This window comes from Coturnix japonica, chromosome 14 (assembly GCF_001577835.2).
Source record: "Coturnix japonica isolate 7356 chromosome 14, Coturnix japonica 2.1, whole genome shotgun sequence".
NCBI lineage: Eukaryota > Metazoa > Chordata > Aves > Galliformes > Phasianidae > Coturnix > Coturnix japonica.
Window position 1 is genome coordinate 2,392,834 of NC_029529.1, and position 18,511 is coordinate 2,411,344.

General features: G+C 44.8%; 2 protein-coding genes across 6 annotated transcripts in view; one reads left to right on the top strand and one right to left on the bottom strand.

Moving 5' to 3' along the window:
* Positions 1-18,511, bottom strand: part of C14H7orf50 (chromosome 14 C7orf50 homolog) — a 93,062-nt gene that overhangs the window by 13,191 nt on the left and 61,360 nt on the right. Inside the window, exons 1-2 of one of the 5 annotated variants that reach the window (XM_032447611.1) lie at positions 12,586-12,612; positions 6,258-6,433 (exon numbers count right to left, since the gene is read on the bottom strand). In XM_032447611.1, the coding sequence (XP_032303502.1) occupies positions 6,258-6,433; positions 12,586-12,597 (188 nt within the window). In that variant the 5' untranslated portion in view covers positions 12,598-12,612. Of the gene's footprint in view, positions 1-6,257; positions 6,434-7,168; positions 7,262-8,948; positions 9,070-12,370; positions 12,511-12,585; positions 12,613-18,511 lie in introns of those variants that run through there. The other 4 variants (XM_015876535.2, XM_015876536.2, XM_032447610.1 and 1 more) reach the window with 4 other exon arrangements.
* The window catches only part of GPR146 (G protein-coupled receptor 146), a 34,989-nt gene continuing 29,183 nt past the window's right edge, over positions 12,706-18,511 (top strand). The window contains exon 1 of the mRNA XM_015876526.2: positions 12,706-13,209. The gene's annotated coding sequence lies outside the window, so the exon portion shown is untranslated. The remainder of the gene's footprint in view (positions 13,210-18,511) is intronic.

An 18,511-nucleotide genomic window follows, 5' to 3' on the forward strand; every position in this document is an offset into this window, starting at 1 on the left:
GCAGACACAGAAGGATTCCAAGGAAGACCCTCTGAGAAGCGCTTTGAGAGGTGCCCCTGTGACCTCCAGTAACCTTAATTCAAAGATTGGGAAGGACGAGCGATGTGATTCGGTGCCATAAAGCAGGATTAGAGATTTTTTAAATCTATTTGTCCCTTTCTGTAAAACGTAGCGAGCATTTACGGTTCTGGAAAGGACAAGAAGAAATCTTCTTCCTCTGCCATAAACTAAATGGGATGATGAGCAGATTTAGCAAGACACAACATCCACGGATGGACACGAATTTAGCACAGACGTGAACTTCCTCCCTTGTTTTCTCCTCTTAAGCCACGCGTAAGTGCTAAGCAAATGGGTCAGAAAGCTATTCCAAATCCTTTCCCTACATGAGATAGAAATGAGTTTCTTCAGAATGCTATTAATGGCTAACCCATAAGAGGGCTGGTGCAGGGAAAGCCATGCGAGAGCAGCAGCTTTTCCAAGGCTCAGTTTAGTAAGCTGAATCACAAAACCTCCACTAATGTTATTGGAACATCACGCAGTAGCGCATGTTATAATATTTATTTCCTCCTTTTGAATGAGCTGGAAATAATGAGGAAATATCTGCAGTATCTCAGAACTGGAGCTCAGCTTACAAGTCTCATAACCCAACATTTCAGAATCTTCAGTCTTGTTTTGTCTCCAGAAGCCAGAGCTGCTTACTCAGTGCTTACATTCTTCAAAACCTTATCTATTAATATGGACATCCCTTGCTGGAAATGACTGAAATTATAACATAAGTGGATAAATAATCTAGCTCTGGCCCTCTGGAACATTTCCAGGGCAGAATTACTGATACTCAGAATGTATTTCTTTGATTTTTTAAATTTTATTTATTTTTTTTAATTTATTTTCTTTTTTCCTTCCCAGAAACTCTTGGTAAGGACAGCCAAGATTACAGAGGGACGGCTTCTTAATTCAGATTCACCTGAGCTCCACCCTGGTCCTCAGCTCCAGACCTGAGCCCTGTATTCCTGCACAGTACAGGGTCACACGGGTGCTCTCCCTGCTCAGAGCCCTGCAGCCATTTCCTCACCCAGCACTGCAAAGCTGGGCTGCTGTAACACAGCTGCAGACTGCAAGTGTGACCCTCCTGTTTCCACGTGCCCTTCTGCAACAAAAACAAACATCAGAACAGAAATCTGCAGGAAGTGGCTGAAGCAAAGGTAGATGTTAAAGTACTTTCGTGCAAAGCAGCAGCACTGCTGTATTGGGACTCTAAAAAGCAGCTAACCCACCATGGAGTTAATCATTAATGCTTTAAAAGCAATTCCCGCACTACATGACATCCTGCTGGTGTCACAAGGGGGGTTAGGAGAAGGCTGGCAGGGCTCCAGCACAGCACTGCACATCACTTGCCCCTCAGACACTGAGAAGTGAATGCAGAAGTCAGTGGGTGCATCAGAGAGGCCATAACCACGGTGCTGGGCTGCTCAGACACCCTGATGGGACGGGCGGTGCTGTGTGCTGCTATTACTGAGAGTGCAATGGGACATGTGCAGAATCCTATGCAGCACCAAACCTGGAGAGTGAGAATGCCCTCTGCATCCACCCCGCAGGAATAGCTGTGGATATACTGGCACCCTAAAAATAACCAAGGTGTGGGTGCTGTGGCGACAGCTTTGTAGGGGTTGTGAGTAATGCTGGGGCTGCTAGGGAACTGCAAACAAACTGACCGGGCTCCAGCAGATGCCACAGGGGACTGCGGGATGACGATAAGGTAACCCTACTCTCCTATTAAGACAAGTCTTTCTCTGCCATGAACAGAGACTTCCTTTAAAATGAGGCAGATCAAGTGTTATAATGAATGGGCTAACTTTCCATTTTACAGAGGGATTTTCATGCTCTGATTGAGGCCAAGGGGAGGAATACTGCTCAGAAGCAGGTAGAGCTAAAAATGAGCAGCACAGAAAGTTGGAGCAGACCTGAGACAAAAGCTCTGCTCTGTGCAGTGTGAGGAGAAGCCTTTGAAATCAGATAGCAGCAAACGTCTGCCCAGGTTCACAAAAGCAGCCGCAGAACAACACCAAATGCAAATTTACCCTCTATCTGACTCCTGGATTCAGGCGGTTCCTTCTGTAACTCAGGACCGTGAAAGCACATACAAATGGATCAGTTACATCTGCAGCCAACAGAACCTTCAAAAAACAACCCTTCAATAATTAAAGCAAAACCACCCTGCACCACCACAACCCCCTCATCTCTGCTGCACTTTCAGGACACTTTCATGGCCTGACTTTTGCTTTGGCTGAGATTCACCATTCGATCAGTGCTGCAGTGGCTGATGAACTTCAGGGTAATTGGTGAGCTCCTACATTTACTGCATCTCCCTGCCATGGGGAACACTCCCTGCCCCAGCCCTATTGGTGCAGTGTTTGCAGCGAGGCATTCCTGCTTCATGCACCAGTGTCAGGGCTCCCAGCGCTCCGTCTCACATTACATTACAGACATTACATCCCAGGGACAACAGCAAAGTTACAATTCAATAAGCAAAACATTTGCAAAGGAGATGCTTCTAACAACTTACTGATGCAGTTGTGAAGCCCCATAGCATCTAGAGCAGCTCAGCATCTCGGGAAAGCACGGACTGCTGCACTGGCACAACAAGGTGTGTTAAGCTCTACTAATCTCCTATGGGTTGAGATGGTCTTCCTATCTATTCAGGCATTTTTGATCAGATATTGGAATTCCAAATTCTTTTCCAACATCTTTCTTCCCAAGGTTATCACCAGAAAAGCTGTCCAAAACATTCATTGCTATCTGCATTAGACTCGATATCATTTTGTTTTGCATTGAGCTTTTGTGATACCCGGCATTCCACTTTTAATATCAAGGTTTCATACCAAAGAAGCTGTTATGAACAGCTCCCAGCCAACAGAGATCTCACCAAACCCAACACTTCCCCCAGACTTCCCTTCCTGCGGGGCCATGACAAGAGCAGCAAAGTGCTGGAGAGAGGAACTGGCTTTGAAATGCACCAGGCATGAATGTTGAATTTCCATATGACACAGACTATGTTTATGTTTGCATAGTAGCAGCCATAATTAATTGAATAGCAATCAATCAGTCAATCAGGGCAAAACATTTTCTTCATATCTGACAAACCCAGACAGTCTCTGGAGGAAGAAAAGACAACCTGTGATGTTCAGATTTATGTGCATTTGGTTACTTTTAATACCTAAAAGCTCAATCCATGGATGGGGAAACATCAATAACTCTTAAAATGAAAGACGCCTATCAATGCCCTTCTCCAGCCTGACCCAGGTTGAAGCTCTGCTTCCATCCTGCAGCACGGCACTCCTGCACAGTGCCACGTCCTGCAGCCACACCATTTCCCCACCCAGTGCCAAACTGTCTTATTTCTGTGCTCTGAAACGTGCCCTTGCTTTATATCATTGTGGTAAGCATCTTATTTTCACTTACTTTCTTATTTTCTGAGGGTGTCTCTGACATTCTCACCTAAATTTAAGGCAGCAATACAAAAGCAGCCTCTGCATAGGAAACTGAAAACACGATGCCCTGGGAAACACCCCGGTGACACTCAGTGCTGGTAGCATATAAATCATGACAGAGAGAAAAGAAACACACTTCAGCAGCTTATTTTTCCAGTGTAAGTATCTGGTAGATAACATTGTAAGGCTCAGGTAATTCACAGCAATATCCATACAGTGCTGTTATCTGATCCTTCTACAAAAGATATCAGCTTCCACGTGCTTCAGGTGACACCTATTCTCATTTCTATTCCTATGGTGGGTGATGCAGAAATCCATACGTGCAGATCCATATAGCAACAGCTTGCTGAGCTAAGCATGGGAACAGAAACATTTCTAGAGGAGAGTGACTTGCCGAGGCAAACAAGTTCTGCCAACATTTTAGCACCACGGAAGGTCAGTTGGGTTATAATTACATCTAATTAGAATTCTCATGAATTGCAACATCTTTTCATTTGAAGGCACTTATTGCTTTAAAAGGTATGACACTTATTTCCTATTTTCTAAGAATCAAAGAAAGGAGGCATTCTGACCTTGCATTTAGAAGTGAATCATCCTAAAAGAAAAGAGGAACGTCACTGTTAAGAGGAAAAGCCCTGTACAACCACCAGCACCCAGCTCTTCCCTCCTGCTTCACTGTTCCCTTCCTCCTGTTCAGCACCACTGTTACCTTTTCCAAGCATAATTCCTCCTTTTCTTTCCTCCTTTTCAAGAGGAGAATTCCTCTTCATTTCATCCCACAGAGCAGAAAAGATGTCCGTGCACTCTGAGAAGCATCACCTCTGAATAAATGTCTGACCTACAAAACAAGCTGGATTTTCCCTTGCATGTCGAAAGTCTACTTGCAGTAGAACTCTTCCAGTGAATTACTGTTCCCATTTTCCTTCGAAGGTTATCAAAACTGAAACAAATTCCCGATAAAGCTGAAGCCTCAGTTGTGCTCTCGTGCTGTGAACAGTCAGTCTCTTAACTAATAAAAATGGCTGCCTTAATTATTATATGGTACTTCAAGTTCCACCTGTAGTGCAGGAGATTCACTTGTCATCGGGGAATTAAAATGCCACCTCACTTAGCGTTATTTAATGTCAGGTTTTCTGCTGTAGGTGGGGCAAACCATAAATCCACAGCAGCCTTTTGTTTACCTCCCATTGCACTGCGGTCCCGCATCTGTAGGATGAGCTCCATGTGTCATTCACACCTGCAGCCCCACAAAACCAAACAGACTGAAATCCCTGACCCACTGAAGGAGTCAGGGCTTTTACAGTGGGCTCCAAGGACACAAGGAAGTCACAGGACACACAGGGCAGAACACACCCTACGGTTACGTTCATTTGGCAGTTCAGCATCTTACTGCTATCCCTGGTAAGCGTACAAAATTCAAACCATCTGTTGCTGACATAACCCCAGACAACGTGCTGCCATACCCAGAGCTGTGGGGCTCTGCTATTACAAGCCCATGCTGTGTTGCCAGCATACTGCTCGAGGTCATTTGGTGCAGGTTAAGTGAAACACTGCAGTCAAATTAGTTCAAATATAGTTTCATACTCTCTCATCTAACAAGGCACAAATCCATACAGATAGAAGCAGAATATCAACCCAAAAGCCCACAGCTTGCTCCTTTGCCTTCCAAACCTGAAAACCATTATCTCTAGATCCGCCACTTACTCGCACACATACCAGAGTAGAGTTGGAGCAGATGGTTCAAAGATAACTGTCAATCCATCTGCAGTTCAAAACAGTGGTGAACCATTCCAGCTGTTTTCCAGATCAAAACTATTATTGTCGTTTTGCTATCTCTGCGTGCTGAGGGTTATGTAACAAAAATGCAGCACATGTCCCTCTGCCTGGAATGCAATTAATTTCCTCCCTCCCCACTGAGAGTGGTAAGTAACAACTCAGACAGTCTGCATGCTTCAGTTTTAAGCGTGGCCAGAGATGCAGCGATGGAATGATTCCCCGTGGTAACCCACTGCTGGTATCACGCCAGCCCTCTGCAGGTTTTAGAGACAGGGTCTATTCTGTAGTTCAGGGAAAAAATAAATACTACTTTCCTGCTTATACATGACCTCTTACTGTCTGCAGCGTACCATGAATGCTTTGTTTCAGCTATTTTAAACATAGATGTTGCTTTATGTTGGAATTCAAAGTATTCTAAATCAGTATGCTAGCTAAAGTAATTGCTTCCGATCCGAAATAGGCCACTGGACTCCCTGTATACTTTGGTATGCAGAATTAAGGCACCATAAACTATTCACTTTAAAATGGTGGCATAATTGTGTCTTACTTTACAAATATCCAAATATCATGCATTAGGTTAAGTGAGGACTCTATAATGCAATATGCTTACATAGAGAGAACACCCAAATCTCCTTTGTTTAAAACAGCGCACATAAAACTAGTTCAACCTCAATGCAACCTTTTCTATAATATGCCCTTCATCTCTGTGAGTGCAGCTAATCCAGGGATATTTATATATCAGGTACAGGATCTCTGGGACAGGAGCTGTCTGTCTATAAAATGTTTGTGCCGTACTCAACATTCTTCAGTTGTTACTGTGCTATACATAAAATGAGGTGAAAGGGTGTCAACTGGAATGAAGCTTTAGCTTATTACTTAACTGCACCACTTTCCTCTAACACTTTATTTCTTGGTTCAGCTTGTTCAGGATTCCTGGCATGGTTTATAGTTTGCTTCTGCACAGAGCACCTGCAGTGCTGCTCGCAGCATTACCTGGTTAAATAGGCCAGAGCCAGTTCAGATCCTGACAGCTTCTTGGGTTCTGCTTTCTTAGTAGAGATTCCGGCTTCTCTCATCAGCTTTTTTTCTTCTTTCTTGCATTCTTTTTTAAATTTTCTTTCCAATTTCCTCCTTTCCTCTGGGCTAAGATCTTCCTCTTCATCTGCTGCCTGAAACAATAAACATTTAAATCAAGTGATTCTGTTTCTATAACAAGGTGAACAAAACATTCATAAATGCAACTGAAGGGAGGGCACAGTTAATATTTTAACCCAGCAGCTTCAGGCTTCATAATTTTACCATACACCAATGTGAAGCTTCTACACTGTTCAGCTCACAGAACTGTAAATGCTGCTCTTGCAGAAGTCTGCAGAGGCCTTTTCTGTCCTCTATAGTTGAGAACACCCATCTCAGCAGTACAGCAATCAAAGCAAGCACTTCCTTTGCTCGGTACTAAACATATTTCCAAGATTTATTGTGCTGTTTGTGCTCTTGTAATAAGAAGGGATATGAGCAGCAGAGGCTGCTCACAGTGGAGGGAGGGTATGGAATTTTTTAGCACATACACATGTATATGGGAATAACATTCCTTTAGGACTGGGACTGTAAGATCACACTGTCCTGGACTGAGAAAACCTCTGCCTTCCAATCATGGGCCTGAGTTCCCCTTTGTCAGAAGGGAAGATGTGACGTCTACCATCTTCTTCCCATACCTCTTGGAGATCCTTTGGCAACCCTGGGTAAACATATGCACGATCCTGCATAAACACATCTACACATAGAACTCACAAAGGTTGGAATTTCTACGTGTTTTCAGACAACGCAGTTCTTAATTCATCTTGAAAACCCAGTCTCTAAAAATACATGCATAACCATACTGAAATGAAAACATTTGTTTCACGTACAGGAGAGGAGCATTCAGCAGACACACTGAGTTTATCAGGGTGAGAAACAAAGAGCTGCTCCACAACAAGCCGAGGCATACCCCAGTGATTCCCAGCACTGCTCATTTGTCTTTCCAGGCAGCAGTCCCTCTGGTTTGTTAAGTACCAACTGGAAGCATGAAAAATTCCAGCTGAATGGCTGTTACTCAACATCCCCCTGTGATTTCCACATCCCAGTACGTTTTGTTTTCCTGTACAAACACTCTGCAGTCCAAAACTAGCAGTGCCTGTACTGCTTCTCCTCAGTGATGCTCTACAAGGACAAATATCAGATCCACCAGGCCTTCAGATCTGTTGGGTATTCTGAAGAGATCTAACCTTTGCAGTGCTCTGAGTACTCTGATCATCACCTTGCACAGACCTCCATGAATATACAGAGAAATACCTTCTGGGTATCCCCACGGACCTCAGGAGGCGGTGGTGATTTGGACACAGCAAAACCAGCTCTCCTGTGCCGCTTCTCAGAAACAATTGAGCAACAACAGAAAAAACCCCATGAAGTTTTGCAAATGAGACAGACTCTTACTTTGGGTTTGAATGTTTCCAGGATGAAGAGCAAAGGGATGGCACTAATTCCTAGCTTAGGTGATCATCAGAGAATCATAGAATGGCCTGGGCTGAAAAGGACCTCAAAGATCATCCAGATTCAACCCCCCTGCAATGGGCAAGGTCAGCAACCACCAGACCAGGCTGCCCAGAGTCACATCCAGCCTGATAGTTATGAGCTCATATGGTCCCAAACAAAACTGTGATGCCTTTGCTGTGGTTGATGCTTCCCAGGCATGAGCACCAAGCACTCACCTGCTGCTAAGCTGACCCTCAAAGCAAGGCCAGGTAAACAGGGAAGCACCTGAATGCAGTCTGATCTGGCAAAGCCACCTGCCAAGGACCACATGTTGTTTCAGTGTCAATTCCTGCATTAGCCAAGCCTACTTTGACCCATCTTTTCAACTCTCTCTTTTCAAAGACCAAGAAAAGATGCGAAAGTGGATGTCAGAATAAATGGCAGTAAAGAGGATATACTTTTTTTGTTTGGTTTGAAATGCTTTTCATTTCTTGTTACGGAAAGCCAGCATCCACCCCAAAAAACCAACGTATGTTGCATTTGTGTAGGTAACATTTCATACCTCGTGCTACGAAGAAATACCATCAGGTGAAGGTAAGTATGTAACTGTTCTACAGGAAGCAATTGGAAAAGCCATGGTGGGACACCCTGAAATAACAGCCCCAGCACACAGCCCTGGGAGCACTGAGGGTGGTCGTGTATGAAGTGTTTGTAAAAGATGACTACAGCAGCTGCCCGACAGACGGCACACTGCGCTTAATCTGCTTTGAAAAATCATGTAATGAATTTGTTTACTTTTCTGCAAGCCACGAAGCTTTCAAATAAAGTGCCTGTGGCACATCATTAGAGCTGCTCTGATAAAGAGGCCTCCGCTGCTTCGGACTTACAGTAACTGCTATCTCAGTACCTTCCCCTCCCCCACGCATTCCTCACATTATCAAAAAGCTTTTTATCCCTCTCCCAACTGCTCCATTAAAAACAAAACAAGTTGCTCCCTCCCCATAAGTGGGTCCCAACATAAATACCAGGCCCTCACAACGCTTGTTTCCAGCATAACAATTGGGGCACTGCAGGCCATCTGAAACACGAGCATTGTACTCCTTTTGGGGCTGGAACCTTTCCAGGGCTGAATGAGTGAGGATTTGAAGCTCAAGGTCCCCTTCCCATAGCACATACCCTCATTTGGTCCATCCAAAATGAGACTCATGAGCTCCTGTTGGGAGCTCCCAGCACACGTCCTGCAGTTTGCTCAGACATCTCTTGTTGCAGATGCACTTTGATCCGTGATTAACACTGTGTACCACAATCTGTCCTTGACTGGTTTTTAATGTGAAAACCTCAAGTCTCAGCTGGTTCATTACATGTGTGAGTTTGGGAGCACGATCTCCAATGAAGCCAAGGTTAGTTTTACCATAATTAAAAGAAAAAAAACACAATCATAAAACAAACACAAAACAGCACAACAGAAACCAATCTTCCCCAGAATGTGGGACTCAAAAGCAAGCAAACCCAAAGCAAACCCAATGAAATGGGAAGCCTCACTGTTTTTCCTTCAGCTTAAACTCCCTCTGCTATGGAGCTCTACTGATGCATCTCTCCTTCAGGCCAGCAGCACTGTTTCCATCTTGCTGCCCCTGCACCATTAGTGTGACTGCTGTTCTAATAGACCCGTCCAAAGTCTGTGAGCCATTCAGATGCTGATTTTTAGCAATAGTTCATCATTTAAATTAAAAACAACACAGAGAAAAACAAACAGCAACCCAACCACCAAACCCCAAAACCAACAGGGGACTCCACTGTGCTGAGGCCATAAATATCCCACGTTGTCTCCTTCTATATTTATAACGTGACACCGCAATTTGTAGCGCTGCAATTTATCCTCGCTGCGCCATTGTAAAGTCCCTGTTTGAGCGTGCCATACACTTGTTTATTGACGTGATAAATTTAAAACACGTGCGTACAAGAAAACCACAACGCTCGCTTATGTGCAAAGCCTGCAGAGAGCTCCCGCAGCACCTTGGGCCGTGGGCTCATTAGGTCTCCATCTCCATGAGGTCAGGCCAGGTCAGCGCACTTGAATGAGTGACACTGAGAGGAGAGGCAGAGCTCTGGCATGATTAAGGAGGTGGGAGCCTTCCATTGGAAGTATTCCAGAAGGCCTGAAAAGGTGCAGTGAAGGGGGTACTGCCATTGGGTGCCGTGTGTTGAGAAAGAGATGAGCCCTCAGATCTTGAGCGTATGTGCTCAGAAAAATCGCTGTCGTACTTCCAAGGGAAAGAAGCCGTGAGCTCAGACGCCTTCAAGCAAATTGCAAGAGTTCATGCTACACTACATCAATCTGCACGCAAAGGTCTGCGATTGCCAATAGAGCCTTTCAGCAGTGCCAGCCTCGAAACTTCCAGTTTGCATGTAGGCTGCATAATACAGCATAAATAAATAAGCTGAGACATCCGACTCAAAAACTCTACAGGCACTTTTAGAGATCAGATAACACTTTCCATTATTATCCATTATCTGGAGATATCACATGTATTTTAAATACTTTACAGGTTGTCTTTAGGAATGAGTTTACCTCTCATAAAGGGGGAACCATTGCAAACTGAAGGGAGCAGAGGATGTAGCAGCACCACTCAAAGGGTGGTGACGCACTGGCACAGGTTGCCCAAGGAGGCTGTGGGTGCCCCATCCCTGCAGGCATTCAAGGCCAGGCTGGATGTGGCTCTGGGCAGCCTGGGCTGCTGGTTGGTGACCCTGCACACAGCAGGGAGTTGAAATCTTTGAGGTCTTTTTCAACTCAAGCCATTCTATGATTCTATGATTGATTAAGCAATCTTGCTAAGCAATTCCAAACCAGGAATACCAACCCTAACAGTGAGAGGGACTGGGAAAGCAGAGAGGTGATGGAAGAGGAAACCTGGCAGAGGTGACAGGAAGAGGGCTGGAGAAAGGAAGGAAACTGAAGTGACTGTTAGTACCAATGAGCCCCGTTCCTCCAGAAGTCAGAGGGCTGATATCTCCTTCTGCCAGCAGAGCAGCAAAGCAAGCAGCATCAGAAATGCAGGGGAATTGATTTTAGCATGCCCGACAGTGACAAATAAGGCTTATAAAGAAGGCTTCACATTTGTGAACTCCAAAGAGAAGGAAGGTGGAGCGGGGATACAGCTTGCTTCACAGTAGCAGCACTGTGCCGCTCTGTTTGCTCATTAAGCCGATGTTATTTCATAACCTTTAATATAGAGCAACGTCAAAGGGGCTTTGTTTGCTGCCCCTCACACAACGCGCTCTGCCTACCCACAGCCTCCTGCCCACGTGTGCCCTGCCTATCACAGCAGCACACAGAACGCTGTTTCTATCACACACAACACACACAGCCCGATCGATACCCGGCCATCCGCCAGCTCCACTGCAAAGAGCAGAATCTATAACCACGGGTCCAAACCCACAAAGAAGAAGAGATGGTAAATCCTTCGATGCAAGGTTCATGGAAGAAAGGCTGACAAATGATTTACTCTTTGAGGCTTGCCAAAGAGCCGTGCCGCAACCACGGCTCTAGAACTGACGCTAAATAGTTCAGAGCCAGATTGGATTTAAATAACTACGTTCTATCATTTAGCACCTGACGAAAACAAAGGGAATCCAACATTTCACTGCCACGCAGAAAGCAAGCTTTGATTCAAAGAGAATGGCTGTAGAAATGCATTTCCTTGTATCATCTCCGTGGGACTTACAGAGGGAGATTATTTTAATTATATATCGTACAAAGAAATAATTAACATTTTTCACGAAAGCCAGCTGTTGTTGACATCTCAGATCTTGGCAACAGAAACGCTGGGAATACATTACATTGGGTTGATTTGGAAAGGTTTGTGTGGATGCAACCCAGGCAGAAAAGCCTCAAACAAGTTCTGCAGGAAGCCAGACTTAAATAAGAACAAGCTTTTTATCTTCCTGATCCAGGAAAGGGTTTTTTTTTAGCAGTTGTGTCAATGTTAAGAGCAAAACAAACATGTCCTTACACACACAGGCACGGCAATCAGGGGGCACTGGAATTTGCAGCTGTCATTTGCAATGGGTGCACCTTGAGATCAGACAATGAGCAGCGATGTGATCTTTACGTGTTTCATAGACCTACACCCCATTCTAAAGAGCACATCAAGTGTAATCATTAGGAACTGCTGAATAAGAAGAAATCCAACTATTTACTAAATTAAATGAAAGCAGAGCAGTAAGGCTTACAAAAGGAGCTTGTTGCGCTCCGCTTTACAGATTGTTTGCTCCTATAAAGTACAGACTATAACAGATGAAGCTCGAAAGCATAAATTAGGACCATTTCTCATTTTTTCTCCACCAGTATCAGAGTCCTGAATGCAACACAAATGTTTAAGACAACAGCACGACTGCAGCTCGGGGAATGCAGTTTTGCTTCATTTGCAACCCCAGCACTGCCAGGAATGTTCGCATATTTGCAGAAGGATTTCGCTTACTAAGGGTAAGAACTCTTAATTAAACCACATTCACCAATCAGGGGAAGAGAGAAATAAGGAGAAAACAAAAAGGAACCCCGGGGAAGCATTTGTATCCACATCCCTGTGGCTCACCAGCAGCCCCCCATAACCAGCAGTGCATGGAGGGATATCCACAAGCATCTGAGGCTCTCACAGCTGCCGGTGCTGCTATCACACCATTGTCCCCCCAGCTCTATCTGGCTGTGGGCTCAGTGAAGGTAGAGGCAGAGGAGAAGCTGTTTTGAAATCAGTGCTGGAGGGAGGGAGGGGGGGTAAAAAAACACACAACCAAAAAAAACCCAACAAACCACGAGCTCCATCTCCTCCAATGAAAGAGGTACCACAGGGTGTAGGCAGGTTGCCAGGCGCGCTCGGCAGCGTGACCGCACTGCATTGAGTTTCTTTAATGAAAGCCAGGAAAGAACACATTACACAGTGTTTCTTCTGCGAGCTCGCTAGCCTCCAGTGATTGAAATCAATAAAAACAGTCGGCAAGGGGCCCAGTGGGGGAAGAGAGAAACCTCCACTACAGCATTCAGTTTGCTTTGCACTTTCTCCCTCCCCCCTGAAGTTAAACTCGGATCACCATGACGAGCTGCTGGGCTCCCAGTGCTCGCACCGGGATTTGAGGGCAGGGAGCGCTCACAGAACCACGGCGTTGTGCTCAGCTCCAATCCCTCCTGGAAGAGCTCACTGGACAAGTGCACTGCTCGGCACCCAGAAGGGCAGAGCCCCGCAGGAGGATGGTAGAGGGGCACAGGGAAGGAGAAGGAGCCATGCTGAGCCGGCAGGAGCCCACGTCCTGGTGAGGATGCCAAGCCAGGGGACCTGCGGATCTGCGGGACAAGCTGGCAGCCAGCAGCCCAGCTCACAGCGACCTACACCATAGGGCAGCCCGGCGCTCAGCAGCGCATCAGCACGCACAGAGCCAGGTAAGCAGGAGCTACATTTAATCCTTCTCTGCTTTGCGCCCGGTATCGGACCGGGACCTCCGCACCTCGCGTCCCTCCTGATCCCCTCCAGGTGTGCCAGCACTAAACTCGTCCTGCTGAAAACTTGCATGGGGCCGCTGATCCTTGCTGAGCTACAAAACGTGCACAAAAGCCCTTTGTTTGCCAGTTTGGGGTCGGATTTGCTCACTGACAAGGTAGTGCGGGGCCATTGCGTAACCCCTGTGCTGGAGCACAGCCCTGGGCTGCTCGCCGCGATGGGACGCAGCCGCGCTGAGGCTGCCAGTAATGAATTTCTAATGGGGTCCATACTTATCTTTGTTATTTATGTATTTTAATCACCATAGCAGCCATACACTCTGTACTTGCACCGAGCTCCATGTGCTGGTTTGTACCACGAACTACAGCAACTTGCTTGCACATGGGTTTCTTGGGTTATTATATCAAAAAGGAGTTTGTAACCATCTTTTAATAGAGTTAAAGGGGCTTTGGGGCACATTGTCCAGGAATGACCAACATAGGTTTACCCAACACTTGTATATCCTACTGCGAATTCAGTGCGTGCTGTTTTCCTATAGATTAGCCCCACAAAAATGGGAAAGATGCAGGTCATGACTGTAGACCCCCCCAGTCCTTCACAGGTTTTTGGTCAGCTTTAAATAATATAATTTACCTAGACACCAGCGAGACACAGAGGGTGAAATCCAAGCTTGACTTTTGCCCGGTCAGCAAAAATGGTGGTGGCTCTGGCTCTTTCCCAGCAATGGCAGGAGCTCAATGGGACAGTCCAGCAGCAGGGACCTGCAGAGCCTCCATCCCCTGCAAGGCAGGCACAAGGTACGACAGACTGACAGCTCTCCCCATGCCTCCCAATACAGTGCCACAAGGCAGGGTGTAAGGCCAGAGCTCAGCAAGTGCAGCTGTGTGGGGGCAGGTGCAGATCTGCTTGTTTCCTGCAAAACAGCCTTTTAGGACTTATTTTTGCACAGAAGTTTGCCCCAACTTTTTGACAGCACAAACATTGCAGGGGCAATCCTTAAACACCAACAAGTTTTTCAATTGATTTTATCAGTCCAGTTTTGTACCCTTTGTGAAAAAAAAGGGTCATAAAATTATAGATGGAAGAACATTAAGAACAAAAAAAACCCAAAGTAGCAATTCAGAATACAAAGTTGCTCCTTCTGACATTTAGGACATACCCACAGGCCCATAATTCACCATACTATCCCAGATTTCAGAACCTGTTCTGTGCTCTGCCTGTCCCTGCAGAGATCTCTTGCAGAAACCGCAGCACCCATTGAAGGCACCAGTGCAATTGCATCCCCCCCACCTGCAGGTCTGCTTTCTATTGCTAAATTTATCCTTATGCAAAGGAACCCACTGAAGTCTTTTCTTAAAATCTCTAAAAAGAAAAGCTTGGGTGGGACAGACAATGCACATCATTCAAGTTCTAATGATATTCCTCCCCATCAGCCTCCCAGCAGAATACAGAAAGATTATCTTTACAGCAGAGCACAGGGTGATTTGTTCATAGCAGTACTTGTCAGTAGTGAAGTGGACTGAGATTCCCTCACACTGCCAACAGATTGTGTTCTTTTCAAGCACACAACAGGAAAAAGAAAGAAAAAAAGCACCATGCATTTTCTTAGAAGAAGCTTTAAGCAAACACAGATACTGTGGCCGCCGTATCACAGAGCAAGGTTTGTCCACGTTTTTCAGTTGTGCCCATGGTATTTAAGCAGATTCACTCAGTAGTGACCCAATCTTTCAAACTCTTCCTTTAGACTGTGGAGATTGGGAAGAACCCCGTGTTGCCTCCTTGAGCTGGATGCAACAAAATAGGCCCAATGTCTTTCCCACATTTCTACTAGAATCACAGATTTAGAGCTAGCCTTGGTAGTCTCTTATCACTAGAAGCACTTCACCCTCAGCTACCTTCAGTATACCTGAGAGCTCCCAATAACACACACCAATTGTCCATACAACAAAACGTACAGGCAAAAGAGCTTTTTGAGAACAGCACATAAGATTATGCAACCAGCACCAAAGTAGGTGAAATACTTCCAAAGGCAGAAGGACAAACACTTCATTTTTATCTCTCCTATCTACATCTCGATGAAAGGAAAGGTCTGGAATTCTACAAAACGATTTGAATAACTCTTCCAAAGAGGGTGAAATTCAACAGTGATGACAACAAGGAAGTGCAGCTCTTGGGATGTGCTGAACTCCAGGGCAGGCAGTCCTGGCTGAAACATAATACTTGTGTCTGCACTGGGAAAAAAGAGTGTTTCCATCCCTTTTGAATGAGCACGATCTGATATTTCTTGAATACTGTAAAGCTTTGAGATATCTCCTTTCTTAATTACACCAGAGGATCGTGTTGACAGTGCTGGAGTCATTCAGTCGAGTATATTTAGTCTGCTCAGTTTCATGTGACAGCTTCCCTGTGATGTACCTATCCTGACAAGAAAAAATGGAACGTAACTAAATATACAGCTAGAAAAGGTGCATTTTTCCCTAATCTATAGGAAAGACTAGTGAAACTGAAGATTAATTCTTAAATGAAAAACGGATGTGTGTTGATCCCCAAGGAAGGTGGTTTACCTTGTAATTCCAATAGGTTTGACTAAGGAAGAAGCTTTTTGTTACCTTCCTCTCGGCCTGCCTGCTGCTCTCCCACTCAGAATCATAGAATGCTTTGCTCAGATAGCTCCATCCCCCCACCCTTGATGCAGCCCAGGATACAGTTGGCCTTCTGTGCTGCGAGCACACATTGCCGGCTCATGTTGAGTCCTTCCTCAGCCCAAGCTGTACTGGTTGACCAAACACAGATGGTACGAAGAAAGAACAGGAATGCACTGCCCAGGGAGGTGGTGGAGTCACCGAACATGGGAGTGTTCAAGAAACGTTTGGATGTTGTGTTGAGGAATATGATTTAGCTGGGAAGTATTGGTAATGGTTGGACTAGATGATCTTCTAGATCTTTTCCAACCTTGATAATTCTGTGATTCTGTGATTCTGTGACTTGCCAGCTTCACGTGGTCTCCTCAGAGTTCCTTGAGAAAACTCCATCCACAGCTTCTGCATTCTTAAAGTCTCTGACATTAAAGTGCAATCTCTTCCTGAATCCCAATTAGCAACATTCCCCTTAATTCTGCTGTGAGTTTTTATAGCATCACGTGTGCCTTCATTATGGAGAAGGTGCAAAAAATTGAATAACAATTATAATTTAAGACCCTACATTAAAACCTGTCGACTGTTTAGTAAAAAACAACTCCATAAAAGCTGTTTGTGTTTCCACACTCCATGCTAAAGAGTGAATGAGGCACAAAGCAAGTTGTGGTTGGCATTTGCTTTGAAATTAAGGCAGCTAGCAAGGTATCCTACAATAAAATGTCATTCAGTAATAACCAACTTACACGTATTTATAAGGTTAATGCTGTGATTTATGTGAACTGAATTTATAACTCACTTTGGTTTTACGCTGCTCTACTTTCCTATTGAGAATTCAGCTAAACATCGAGATGTTCCCTAAAATGCTTTAAAGAAAATTGCAATTTTTGAATCAAAAGAAAATCTGTTCAGGCGAAGAGGTTCCCCCTTTTTCCCTTTTAGTTTTTAAGCCATCTTTAGGAATCAGTATTTCCCCCTGGAATACTGGGAGTTAAAACCATTACTGGAAGTCTGCAAGATAGAACTGGAGATTATTGGCTTCCTCTCAACATACCAAGACAAAAACATTTCACTTCTTACATCTTTACAAATCCCCTGCACAAACTCTGCATTTCCTTCATGCTTCCACAAAATCTGCCATTGACTTCTGTTAATTGACTCACAGAATTCCAGGCCAGCCTGGGAGTGCCGACCTCCCTTCCACCCTACATGAGCACGACGTGCAAATCCACGACCAGCTCCAGCTTTCAAGTTATGTACAGTGTCATGATTCATGCTTTTCCTGCCTTGGAAAATGTTTACAACATCACTGTATTTGTTGTACCTATACGCTCAGATCTTCCTATAATTAGCTTTGGGATACAAGTGGGAACAAAAGATAATATTCTGATTCATCAAAAGCTCCTGACTGCTTTCATGGCAGGAAGTGTGGTTCATGTTGGCAGTTTTAAGGCAAACTCCACAACTCGCCCAAAGTAACAAATATAAAGCAGTGATGGATCTCCTGGATCTCCTCAGCTTAACATTTCCTCACTCTCAGGCATATGTTCAGCCAGAAATGCGTCTTACAGAATGACATTCACTCCTTCCATACAGTGCTTAGTCATCTTTAGACCAAAAAAAATTCAAACATTCCCAAACTAATTTGCTTTGTGCACCTTTTTGCAAGGCAGCTCTGCTGCAGGTTACTGCGGCTGCCCCAGCTGGCTGTGCTCACACAGCCCCAGTGCACCTCCAGCAAACCCTGCACCAGAGAAAGCCCGAATAACAGCACGAAGCCACTCAGACAACACTCTGCTACATCTGCAATGGGATTTTGTAATTACTTTGAAGGTTCCTCCTGCTCCAAAGGAGGCCATGGGGCTGCAGGGATGGCCGTGTTCTACCCGCTGGTGCAAAGCAGCACAGTAATATGTATTGGAGAACCCAAATGTCACACAAAATGATGAGAAAAATATGAACTGTGTACATGATGTACATGAGGCCCTCAGTGACAGAACATATAGAATGTTCCTCAGCTGACAGCTTTATAACTCTAACTGGTTCTGCAAATGAAATCCAAACAAAAGAGCGGAGATGTTCTCTAAATCACTCAGCAATTTCTGTTTAGCAAAACCAGCAACCACGAACTCCAGCAAACAAAAAGAGGCACTTTAAGTGAGCTTAATGAATAGGGAAAAAATGTCAGGATTCTTTCTTCCAGCTCTATTTCTCTATATTCTTGAACCTATACACAGTGATTCAGTTCACCCTGACAAGTATTGTATAACCAGCAATCAATCACATCAACTTTTTATATGTTGAGAGAAGTCAGATTCGGAGCGATAGAACGAGTTCAGGCAGAGGGCACATGTTAAGCAGCTGTGAGTCCATTTAAGCTGTCTGTACGCCTAAGCACTTAATGTCATTACCCCAAGCTCTGATTTCTTCCTTTCCCACCTTACATTGAAATGTCCATATTATATTCTAATAGAAATAGAAATCATTAACTTACTGGAGGAAATGTAGTCACACGGTGACAGCAGCAGCCCAAACAATATGCTTGTAAATTAGATGTGGTATATTTTGCTTGCAGTAAAAGACTGCATGGCGACCTGCTCTGTTCTGGCTC